This window comes from Erpetoichthys calabaricus, chromosome 2 (genome assembly GCF_900747795.2).
Source record: "Erpetoichthys calabaricus chromosome 2, fErpCal1.3, whole genome shotgun sequence".
Classification (NCBI taxonomy): Eukaryota; Metazoa; Chordata; class Cladistia; order Polypteriformes; family Polypteridae; genus Erpetoichthys; species Erpetoichthys calabaricus.
Genome location: NC_041395.2, coordinates 286186849 through 286200244, shown reverse-complemented (window position 1 = coordinate 286200244; position 13396 = coordinate 286186849). Strand labels below are relative to the sequence as shown.

At 42.5% G+C, this 13396-nt stretch overlaps 1 protein-coding gene across 1 annotated transcript in view; it reads right to left on the bottom strand.

Moving 5' to 3' along the window:
• lcor (ligand dependent nuclear receptor corepressor) overlaps positions 1 to 13396 on the bottom strand; it is a 238291-nt gene that overhangs the window by 89204 nt on the left and 135691 nt on the right. Inside the window, 1 exon segment of the mRNA XM_051922452.1 lies at positions 13239 to 13318. Coding sequence (XP_051778412.1) covers positions 13239 to 13318 — 80 coding nt within the window.

Below are 13396 nucleotides of genomic sequence, written 5' to 3'. Positions count from 1 at the left end.
CTGTGAGAAAGCAAGGAAATTGTACCAGCAGTTCGCTACAGGAGACAATTTAGAAGGTACCGAAGAACCGCAACCAGGATCATCAACAGCACTGGAGCCTGAAGATTTTCAAGCCAATAAGGGATGGGTTGATCATTTTCAAAAGCGACTTACAAGGGATGATTGAAGCATGGGATCCCTATATGGTTCGGGCTCTCACAGTTAATAATGGCATTGATGCTGCCATTCAGACATATAAAACATTCCTCGCCACCATGAAGAAACAACAACAGCAACTTCCCATGACAATGTTCCTGAAACCTATAAAGAAAAGCCAGCATGAAACCCCACCAGAAGAAGACCCGTCCAAAGATATGACTCCTCCTGAAGTGCCTGAAAAAGAGGCGCCACCCAAGGAGTTTTAAATCCTCTACATTGTACTGCACAGCTACTTCATCTTCATCATCAATATCATTGATCATTGGTGAGTACCCATACATTTTACTGTATTTTAATTAAATGAAATTATGATGTATTTACTCTACTTATAACAAAGAAAACGACAGCGCATACCAAAGAAAACACGCTTGTATGAATTACAGTATGTATAGCGGTAACATCTGTATTTTACGTTCTAGCACTGCGGGAGACATAGCAGTACAGTACTGTACAGTATACGGGTTTACCTTTACATTCTGTTTTTAGGTAATGTATTAAGGTAATTTTTTACGTAATGTATTAAGCTGAGTTTGTAACGAAATTAAAGTACTTTGGGGGCATACTGTATTTGGGGTTTAAACTATAAAAATAGGCATTTAAAAAGGCATTTTTAACCACATCCAAAAGTCACGTTTTTTCACAATTCGCAGGTGCTCTATGAACGTAACCCCCACAAATTTTAGGGGTGTACTGTATTTGTTTTCATTAATATTAAATAAAAAAAAACAAAAAACTTGACTGGATTTAAACTGTTTTACTTATGGTTTATCCCTCACCTAGGACCAGTTTGCCTTGGGTGGCCCTACCAGGGACATAAAGCCCCGGACAACAGAGCTCCTAGGATCATTGGGACACGCAAAACCCTCCACCACGATAAGGTGGCGGTTCGAGGAGGTGGGGGCAAAGTGCGGTTCAATATAACCTCCTATGACAAATAAAAAATTTGGACGGCGTTTTCCCTCGCCCGGATGCGGGTCACCGGGGCCCCACTCTGGAGCCAGGCCTGGAGGTGGGGCTCGATGGCGAGCGCCTGGTGGCCGGGCTTGCACCCATGGGGCTCGGCCAGGCACAGCCCGAAGAGGCAACGTGGGTCCCCTTTCCCATTGGCTCACCACCTATGGGTGGGGCCAAGGAGGTCAGGTGCAGTGTGAGTTGGGTGGTGGCCGAAGGCGGGGACCTTGGCGGTCCGATCCTCGGCTACAGAAGCTGGCTCTTGGGACGTGGAATGTCACCTCTCTAAAGGGGAAGGAGCCTGAGCTTGTGCGCGAGGTTAAGAAGTTCCAGCTAGATATAGTCGGGCTCACCTCGACGCACAGCTTGGACTCTGGAACCAATCTCATTGAGAGGGGCTGGACTCTGTACCACTCTGGAGTTGCCCGCGGTGAGAGGCGCCGAGCTGGTGTGGGCATACTTATTGCGCCCCGACTTGAAGCCTGTACATTGGGGTTTACCCCGGTGGACGAGAGGGTAGTCTCCTTCCGCCTTCGGGTGGGGGGACGGGTCCTAACTGTTGTTTGTGTGTATGCACCAAACAGCAGTTCGGAGTACCCACCCTTTTTGGAGTCCCTGGAGGGGGTGCTAGAGGGCATACCTTCTGGGGACTCCCTCGTACTGCTGGGAGACTTCAATGCTCACGTGGGCAATGACAGTGAGACCTGGAAGGGCGTGATTGGGAGGAATGGCCCCCTCGATCTGAACCTGAGTGGTGTTTTGTTATTGGACTTCTGTGCTCGTCACGGATTGTCCATAACAAACACCATGTTCAAGCATAGGGGTGTTCATATGTGCACTTGGCACCAGGACACCCTAGGCCTCAGTTCGATGATCGACTTTGTGGTCGTGTCGTCGGACCTGCGGCCACATGTCTTGGACACTCAGGTTAAGAAAGGGGCGGAGCTGTCAACTGATCACCACCTGGTGGTGAGTTGGCTCTGATGGTGGTGGAGAATGCCGGTCAGGCCTGGTAGGCCCAAACGTGTTGTGAGGGTCTGCTGGGAATGTCTGGCAGAGCCCCCTGTCAGAAATAGCTTCAACTCCCACCTCCGGCAGAACTTCGACCATGTCCCGAGGGAGGTGGGGGACATTGAGTCCGAATGGGCCATGTTCCACGCCTCTATTGTTGAGGCGGCTGACCGGAGCTGTGGCCGTAAGGTAGTCGGTGAATGTCGTGGCGGCAATCCCCGAACCCGTTGGTGGACACCGGCGGTGAGGGATGCCGTCAAGCTGAAGAAGGAGTCCTACCGGTCCCTTTTGTCCTGTGGGACTCTGGAGGCAGCTGATAGGTACCGGCAGGCCAAGCGGAATGCGGCTTCGGTGGTTGCTGAGGCAAAAACTCGGGCATGGGAGGAGTTTGGGGAGGCCATGGAAAACGACTTTCGGACGGCTTCGAGGAGATTCTGGTCCACTGTCCGGCGTCTCAGGAGGGGGAAGCAGTGCAGCGTCAACACTGTGTATGGTGTGGATGGTGCGCTGCTGACCTTGACTCGGGACGTTGTGGGTCGGTGGGGGGAGTACTTCGAAGACCTCCTCAATCCCACTAACATGCCTTCCAATGAGGAAGCAGAGCCTGGGGACTCGGAGGTGGGCTCCCCCATCTCTGGGACTGAGGTCATCGAGGTGGTCAAAAAACTCCTTGGTGGCAGGGCCCCGGGGGTGGATAAGATACACCCGGAGTTCCTCAAGGCTCTGGATGTTGTAGGGCTGTCTTGGTTGACACGTCTCTGCAACATCGCATGGACATCAGGGACAGTGCCTCTGGATTGGCAGACCGGGGTGGTGGTCCCACTCTTTAAGAAGGGGGACCGGAGGGTGTGTTCCAACTACAGAAGAATCACACTCCTCAGCCTCCCTGGAAAAGTCTATTCGGGGGTTCTGGAGAGGAGGGTCCATCGGATAGTCGAACCTCGGATTCAGGAGGAACAGTGTGGTTTTCATCCTGGTCGCGGAACAATGGACCAGCTCTACACCCTTAGCAGGGTCCTGGAGGGTGCATGGGAGTTCGCCCAACCAGTCTACATGTGTTTTGTGGACTTGGAAAAGGCATTCGATCGTGTCCCTCGGGGAATCCTGTGGGGGGTACTCCGAGAGTATGGGGTACTGGACCCCCTGATAAGAGCTGTTCGGTCCCTATTGCCGGCAGTAAGTCGAACCCGTTTCCAGTGAGAGTTGGACTCCGCCAGGGCTGCCCTTTGTCATCGATTCTGTTCATAACTTTTATGGGCAGAATTTCTAGGCGCAGCCAGGGTGTTGAGGGGGTCCGGCTTGGTCGACTCAGGATTGGGTCACTGCTTTTTGCAGATGATGTTGTCCTGTTTGCTTCATCAGGCCGTGATCTTCAGCTCTCTCTGGATCGGTTCGCAGCCGAGTGTGAAGCGGCTGGGATGGGAATCAGCACCTCCAAATCCGAGACCATGGTCCTCAGCCGGAAAAGGGTGGAGTGCCCTCTCAGGGTTGGGAGTGACATCCTGCCCCAAGTGGAGGAGTTCAAGTATCTCGGGGTCTTGTTCACAAGTGAGGGAAGAATGGAGCGTGAGATCGACAGGGGGAACAGTGATGCGGGCTCTGCATCGGTCTGTCGTGGTGAAAAAGTAGCTGAGCCGTAAGGCAAAGCTCTCAATTTACCAGTCGATCTATGTTCCTACACTCACCTATGGTCATGAGCTATGTGTAGTGACCGAAAGAACGAGATCGCGAATACAAGCGGCTGAAATGAGTTTTCTCCGCAGGGTGTCTGGGCTCTCCCTTAAAGATAGGGTGAGAAGCTCAGCCATCCAGGAGGGGCTCAGATTAGAGCCGCTGCTCCTCCGCATCGAGAGGAGTCAGATGAGGTGGCTCGGGCATCTGATCAGGATGCCTCCTGGACGCCTCCCTGGTGAGGTGTTCCGGGCACGTCCAACCGGGAGGAGGCCCTGGGGAAGACCCAGGACACGCTGGAGGGACTATGTCTCCCGGCTGGCCTAGGAACGCCTCGGGATTCTCCCGGAAGAGCTAGAAGAAGTGGCCGGGGAGAGGGAAGTCTGGGCATCTCTGCTCAAGCTGCTGCCCCTGCGACCCGACCTCGGATAAGCGGAAGAGGATGGATGGATGGATGGATGGACTTATGGTTTACAGAACTTTACTCTTACCTTTTACAAAAGATTGCACTACTTGAAATATCTGCATTTAATGACTAAAATTTCTATTTGTTTTCATCAATGTTAAGATTTGAATGCAATTTATATAATTTTTTAATTGAATTACATTATATACTGTACTGTATAGGGTATCAAATTTCAGTGCTTTGTGATTTAGGGTTATGTTATTAGGGATTGAAGCATAACACTGCTAACCAATTTTCTTGTCAATCGAACACTGAGATTTTCACTCGAGCCCCATATGCAATTATTCAACTTAAAATTACATATCAAGTGCAGCTCTCTTGTTTAAAATTGTCTAAAATATTTCCAGGGCAAGATCCAACCAGCGAATGCTGCAAACAAGTTCCGACATTACTGGGTCACGTTTTGGGTGTGCACCAAATTAACATCATTCTTGACCAAAATCTTTAAATGTCTTTCAGACAGCCTTGGTGTCACAATCCGTCCTAATCCACTAACAGCTGTGTTTGGTGTACCTCCAGATGGGCTTAAAGTGGAGAAGGACAAACAAACCGTAATCGCCTTTACTACAATATTGCCACATAGGATTCGTCCATTTGAGCAACATAGGTCTAACTCTTCTATTCTAAGTCATTGGGTAAATGATGTTATATACGATTTGAAACTGGAAAAAATCAAATTTGCACTTAAAGATTTGTATAAAACATTTTCATAACCTGGCAGGATCTAATCAGTAACATTTTAGAATAAGCATTTAAATTGAGGAAGCAGGTTCTCTACCCTCTTTAACTCCACTTATATAAATTAATAAGTGAATAAAGATATTTACTTTTTTTTTATTAGCGTAAAGTTTTACTCTGCTGGCCTCTCTCTCTCTCTCTCTCTCTAATTTATACAACAGACTTCAAAATGTGAATGTGGCATGATGCTTTAAAATTATATCACCTTTATTTTTTGTGTTTAAACAAAGATCAAACCATGATATGCCCATGTATCTTAATAAAGAAAAAAAAACATTTCAAAGAGTATGCTCAAGTTTCTCATGACTATACTGAAGTCCTACGGAAAAGTTGCACAGAGATAAAAGCCTACCCCAGCAACACAAAGCAGAAAGTGAGCACCACTCTATTACTTGATACATTTATCCCTGTGCTATGTTCACTGAAACCATATTAACACTAAAACTACCAAAGCTTACGAAAAAAACTCGTAAATCCGACCCACCTTAAATCCACTCACACCTCTCTGTCAGCGTCTTTTGTCTTATAAATGTGTTAAGCCCAAGCAGCAAGCAGCCTACTATCCCATCCTCCCACCGCCGCAAAAAAGTGCAAAAATCACTCTCCTAGCTCAAGTCTGGTTTATCAGAAAGTGAAGTAGTACCTAGAGCTCTATCGGCTAAAAAATGTATCAGTATTTGGAACACATGCATTTCTGCATTCTGTTCTGTGTCTACAAAGATCTATGTAAGTTTAGGACAGGAAATGTAAGAAATGTTGAACACATACCAAAAAAGACCAACTTTTTTCATGTTTTAGTACTAACGACAAAATGTAGAAGTGTATAATTTGTGAAGACTGAAATCCAAATATCAAATAAGCACTTTCTCAAAAGGTATAAATATAACAGAACAACTGCGCTTTTATTCAAGACTATAACCGAAGAAAAAGAAATCTGGTTAGTGTGGGTCGTTGTAACAACTTGTAACAGCGGTGAGAGCTGCTGACTCCTATTCAAAAAAAGTCGCCGGTTCAAGACTCCCCGTGTCTCAAAATAAACGTTTTGAGTAGTGAGCTGCTCTTATTGTTGCTATTATACAATAAAAACATTTGTATTGAGTCTGTAACAGCTGACAAAGTACATGAGTATTTAAGTGACTTTAGCTGCAGGTGGAAGCTCCATGCAACTGTCTTTATGGTTCATACTTTGTCCAAAAACGGTTTCATAAGCTTTATGACCTTAGTCTTGGAAACTCTGTCTCTCGTGGGGCGACTGGGATCTTTTCCTGAATAAGATCAAACAGTTGCGTAGGGTGCCACAGGAGCTTGCATTTCCTGTCATCCTACACTTACATAGATCTTTGTAGACACGAAACACACATGAAATGCTTGTGTTCCAAATAACGATATACTTTTTTAGCCTATACAGCTCTAGATACTACTTCACTCCCTGAAACCAGACTTGAGCTGGGACAGCAATTTTTGCACTTTCTGCGGCGGCGGGAGTATGGGATAGTAGGCTGCTTAGGCTTATCGACACATTTACAAGACAACAGATGCTGACGGAGGGGTGCAAGCAGATTTAAGGTGGGCTGGATTTACGAGTTTTTTCACAAGTTTTGGTAATTCTAGTGTTAACAGTAGAATCCCTGAAGCCTAAGAAAAAAGTCGTAATCCCAGGCCATCTTAAATTCCTTCACACCTCTCTATCAGCGTCTTGTTTTGCAAATGTGTGAATCAGCACAAGCAGCCTGCTATCCATCCCCCACTGATGCAGCTTAAGTTCCCCCAGCTCAAAGCTCAAGCCACAAGTGGAAATTTCACTTTTTAAACCTATAACTCAGACACATCTATTTATGAAATTGGATGGAAAATCCACTCAGACACACAAAAACACTCGAGCTCAACAAAGACCATGAATGCGCTCAGGATTGAAATGTAACAATGCTAACCAATTTGCTTGTCAATTTCAATAATGTTTGCTGTGTAACTAATTTGTTAATAGTATTGTACTATTTTTTATAACAGCAGCAAGTGTTAATATGTACAGTGGGGCAAAAAAGTATTTAGTCAGCCACCAATTGTGCAAGTTCTCCCACTTAAAAAGATGAGAGAGGCCTGTAATTTTCATCACAGGTATACCTCAACTATGAGAGACAAAATGAGAAAAAAAAAATCCAGAAAATCACATTGTCCGATTTTTGAAGAATTTATTTGCAAATTATGGTGGAAAAAAAGTATTTGGTCAATAACAAAAGTTCATCTCAATACTTTGTTATATACCCTTTGTTGGCAATGACAGAGGTCAAACGTTTTCTGTAAGTCTTCACAAGGTTTTCACACACTGTTGCTGGTATTTTGGCCCATTCCTCCATGCAGATCTCCTCTAGAGCAGTGATGTTTTGGGGCTGTTGCTGGGCAACACGGCCTTTCAACTTCCTCCAAAGATTTTCTATGGGGTTGAGATCTGGAGACTGGCTAGGCCACTCCAGGACCTTGAAATTCTTCTTACAAAGCCACTCCTTCGTTACCCGGGCGGTGTGTTTGGGATCATTGTCATGCTGAAAGACCCAGCCACGTTTCATCTTCAATGCCCTTGCTGATGGAAGGAGGTTTTCACTCAAAATCTGACGATACATGGCCCCATTCATTCTTTCCTTTACACGGATCAGTCGCCCTGGTCACTTTGCAGAAAAACAGCCCCAAAGCATGATGTTTCCACCCCCATGCTTTACAGTAGGTATGGTGTTCTTTGGATGCAATTCAGCATTCTTTCTCCTCCAAACACGATGAGTAGAGTTTTTACCAAAAAGTTTTATTTTGGTTTCATCTGACCATATGACATTCTCCCAATCCTCTTCTGGATCATCCAAATGCTCTCTAGCAAACTTCAGACAGGCCTGCACATGTACTGGCTTAAGCAGGGGGACACATCTGGCACTGCAGGATTTGAGTCCCTGGTGGCGTAGTGTGTTACTGATGGTAGCCTTTGGTCCCAGCTCTCTGCAGGTCATTCACTTGGTCCCCCAGTGTGGTTCTGGGATTTTTGCTCACCGTTCTTGTGATCATTTTGACCCCACGGGGTGAGATCTTGCGTGGAGCCCCAGATCGAGGGAGATTGTCAGTGGTCTTGTATGTCTTCCATTTACTAATAATTGCTCCCACAGTTGATTTCTTCACACCAAGCTGCTTACCTATTGCAGATTCAGTCTTCCCAGCCTGGTGCAGGTCTACAATTTTGTTTCTGGTGTCCTTTGACAGCTCATTGGTCTTGGCCATAGTGGAGTTTGGAGTGTGACTGTTTGAGGTTGTGGACAGGTGTCTTTTATATTGATAACGAGTTCAAACAGGTGCCATTAATACAGGTAACGAGTGGAGGACAGAGGAGCCTCTTACAGAAGTAGTTACAGGTCTGTGAGAGCCAGAAATCTTGCTTGTTTGTAGGTGACCAAATACTTACTTTCCACCATAATTTGCAAATAAATTCTTTAAAATCAGACAATGTGATTTTCTGGATTTTTTTTCTCATTTTGTCCCTCATAGTTGAGGTATACCTATGATGAAAATTACAGGCCTCTCTCATCTTTGTAAGTGGGAGAACTTGCACAATTGGTGGCTGACTGAATACTTTTTTGCCCCACTGTATATTAGTAGAAAAGAATTACAGAATAAACTGTATCAGCACACCCATGTAAACCATTGCACCCTCTGTTAATGTAAGCCAAGATGTTGCAGTCTGATACATACGATATTTAGGAATAGGATAGAATATTGTTGTGCATATTTTCACACAGTAATCAGAGTAGGGTTACCATCATATACAGATTTTAATTTTTAAGATTTTATCTTATAATGCTTACATGAAATTTCAAATTTCTCCCAGGGGACCGATAAAGTTCAACCCATTCTATTTAGTGAAAGCAAAAATTAAATAAAATATTATTGCTGTTTTTATTTTCTACTACAAAATATTACTTTGAATTTACTGTGAATTTTCTCTATGCAGTTAAAAGGTGAACATTGTTAATACAATATGCAACAACTTAAAATAAATTGTCAATAAAAGTCTAAACAGTAAGCAACTTAAATTCTCTAACAAGAAACAACTGTTGTTGAGCCTCAACAGATTCTCTTTTACAGGACAAATGCTCCATATGCAATCTGTAGATTTCACTGCTCCACATGGTTGTTTTACAAGCTAGCACAGTGTCATAACTGAAAATTTTGAAACAGTGTGATTTCTACCAGTCTGCTACAGGCAGTGTACCTCAAATAAGTAAGCACTGCTGGTGCATTTTGAATGGCTGCATTCTATAGTAGGCGGATATAGTCCAGAGGTTTACTTGTTTAACCAAAACAAGCATCTCAAAAACAGTTGTCCCCTTGGGATCTTCATACATTACAATCTGTACAGTTTGTAAAGAATGGTGCAGTAAACAAAAACACTTAGTAAGTATCAACTGCATGAGACAAAATACCTTGTTTTGTCTTTGTTCCGTCTCATTAACAAATGAGCAAATTCACTTAAGCGTAATGATGGGCCACAGTGGCACAAGACCATGCATTTTTTTCATTCCTCTCAACCAAGAACTAGTTGACTAAGGCTAAAATTAAGTGGTTGTAGCATAATACTATGGAAAACATTTTCTTGTAAGATATTAGGCTTCTCAAAAACAATTGAGCATTACTGAAATTATACAACTAATAATTGATGGAAACCATGTGAATTTATTTATGGCTACATTCTATTTTTCTCAAATGGATATTTGTCAGAAAGATAATACACCCATTTTTCACAATTTCTTTATTACATTTTTTCAGTTCAACAATTAAATAACTGTACATTAACATCTGCAGAAAAGTGCCACTGCTTTAGTTTTTCTGTCAAAGTTGTACTTAATATTTTATTACTTCAAAAATCAACAACATATGTAACTTGGTCATGGGCGTTGAAACTTTTGCGTGGAATGGTATACTTTTTTCTATTTTTTGGATTGTATTTTGTTAACTGTTCTAAGGAGACATGCAAGAAAGAATTTCACTGTCCTATGCACTCATGACAATAAACATGGCTTGGAGAATTTGCCACAGTGCTTCTGCAGACCTAGGCCTTTTCTACTGCTTCCGTCTGTCCATATAATCCAAAACATTCTGGATGTTGTTACGATTGGGGTTTGGGCTATACAGTCTGTTGCAGAACTCCCTGCTGTTTTGCTGAAGAAAGACTTTTTTGACTTTCGCCATAAGAATAAAGTTGGGACTAATCAGATAACTCCTAAATACCATTGTGTGATGGACAAGAGGTAACACTGAAAACTCCATTAAATTCTGACCAGAACAACAAATCAAACCTGCAGAAAACAGCTCTCATTCTTCACTTCTGTCAGCTGACACTCAACTATGCAGCATTCTAAATATGCTTAATGGTTCAAATTGCTTTGTGTTTTCGACAAAAAATTTGGTGCATCTCTCCACTGAAGCACTCATTTTTCATGGCTGACCTATTAATTTCTGATCACCAAGCTTGCTCATTTCCTTGATACTTATTCAGAAAGGATTCAACATTGCCTCTTGAAACTCTTGACACAAAGGTTCTACTCAAGAGACCTTGCTGATGCAGGATAACCACATTGTGTCTTGCTGCTATGCTGATTCTGTCCATTTGTGTATTCATTATTTGAAAGGTAAACCATCAATTTCTAAAACCCCCCGACCTGCACAGAGCTATATACCTACAAAGTAATTCAAGTTTTTTTTTTTTTTTTTTTAATATACAAGATCCAGAAAGTTACATTTTTTTTAATTACTGTTTAGAAATCTGAAAATTGTTCTTTTCTACTGACACACTAATGCTGAGGTCAACAATGAACTTCATACTTAAAATGTGTCTGAACAATTTGAGGTGCATGAGATGTGCACAGTACTGTATATACACCAGTACATTTTCTTCAAACAAATGAAACAATCACGCCTATGGTCTTGCATAAAACAGCAACATGTCTGTTGAAGAAACTACAAGCAGGCCTCCCAAATTGTGCAGTCATAATTGAAATCTACAGTTAGGTCCATAAATATTTGGACAGAGACAACTTTTTTCTAATTTTGGTTCTGTACATTACCACAATGAATTTTAAATGAAACAACTCAGATGCAGTTGAAGTGCAGACTTTCAGCTTTAATTCAGTGGGGTGAACAAAACAATTGCATAAAAATGTGAGGCAACTAAAGCATTTTTTGAACACAATCCCTTCATTTCAGGGGCTCAAAAGTAATTGGACAAATTAAATAACTGGAAATAAAGTGTTCATTTCTAATGCTTGGTTGAAAACCCTTTGCTGGCAATGACAGCCTGAAGTTTTGAACTCATGGACATCACCAGATGCTGGGTTTCCACCTTTTTAATGCTCTACCTGGCCTTTACTGCAGCGGCTTTCAGTTGCTGTTTGTGGGCTTTTCTGTCCGAAGTTTAGTCTTCAACAAGTGAAATGCATGCTCAATTGGGTTAAGATCAGGTGACTGACTTGGCCATTCAAGAATTTTCTACTTATTTGCTTTAATAAACTCCTGGGTTGCTTTGGCTGTATGTTTTGGGTCATTGTCCATCTGTATCATGAAACGCCACCCAATCAATTTGACTGCATTTAGCTGGATTTGAGCAGACAGTATGTCTCTGAACACCTCAGAATTCATTCGGCTGCTTCTGTCCCGTGTCACATCATCAATAAACACTAGTGTCCCAGTGCCACTGGCAGCCATGCACGCCCAAGCCATCACACTGCCTCCACCGTGTTTTACAGATGATGTGGTATGCTTTGGATAATGAGCTGTTCCGCGCCTTCTCCATACTTTTTTCTTGCCATCATTCTGGTAGAGGTTGATCTTGGTTTCATCTGTCCAAAGAATGTTTTTCCAGAACTATGCTGGCTTTTTAGATGTTCTTTAGCAAAGTCCAATCTAGCCTTTCTGTTCTTGAGGCTTATGAGTGGCTTGCACCTTGCAGTGCACCCTCTGTATTTACTTTCATGCAGTCTTCTCTTTATGGTAGACTTGGAAATCGATACGCCTACCCCCTGGAGAGTGTTGTTCACTTGGTTGGCTGTTGTGAAGGGGTTTCTCTTCACCATGGAAATGACTCTGCGATCATCCACCACTGTTGTCTTCCGTGGACGTCCAGGTCTTTTTGCGTTGCTGAGTTCACCAGTGCTTACTTTCTTTCTCAGGATGTACCACACTGTAGATTTTGCCACTCGTAATATTGTAGCAATTTCTCAGATGGGTTTTTTCTGTTTTCGCAGCTTAAGGATGGCTTCTTTCACCTACATGGAGAGCTCCTTTGACAGCATGTTGCCCGTTCACAGCAAAATCTTCCACATGCAAGCACCACACCTCAAATCAACTCCAGGTCTTTTATCTGCTTAATTGATAATGACATAACGACGGACTTGCCCACACCTGCCCATGAAATAGCCCTTGAGTCAATTGTCCAATTACTTTTGAGCCCCTGAAATGAAGGGATTGCATTAAAAAAATGCTTTAGTTGCCTCACATTTTTCTGCAATCGTTTTGTTCACCCCACTGAATTAAAGCTGGAAGTCTGCACTTCAACTGCATCTGAGTTGTTTCATTTAAAATTCATTGTGGTAATGTACAGAACCAAAATTAGAAAAAAGTTGTCTGTCCAAATGTTTATGGACCTAACTGTATATCTTTAACACTTAAATTTGTTTTGCCAAAAAACATGAACTGTTTAAAAAAAAAAAATCACAGCAATTTAATGTAATATTCTGAAATCTGATAATTTCAAGAAAAAATTTAGTTATTTATGTACATGTAATAACTTCAAACCTCCATATCCAATTTTAGTAAAGGTATATTAGCATTAACAAAAGCATTCAAATAATATTAAAACAGTATAATAATGTAAAATGTATAAAAAAAGGTTTAAGTTAGTTTACTGAAATTCACAATCTCAACAGGAAGCCATCAAAGTTTTCAGCTTTTATTGAGTTAAAGGGAAAAAAATCATGTGCTCTTCAACCAAAGTCTTTATATTTGACCACAAATTGAGTCAGGGAAACAAAAAAAAAAAAAAAAAGATAAGCACCATCTTAACCACAAACTGAATCTGATCAAAAAAGAAAGATGTGGCTCTGCCGTATAATCAACCTTACAGTATAGATTATGCATTCCACTGAAATTTTGGATAAGTTTAGAAAAAACATACCTTTACTTTTTCACGTCTTAGGCAGCAGAAGAGGCAATTTTCATCAAAGGACCAATCAGAAACTCCTTCAGGCTCACAATCTACGATAAATTAGGGAATACAAATTTTACTACGCAAGCTACTGGCTTTACAAAATTCCCAGAACAACTTAGAATACT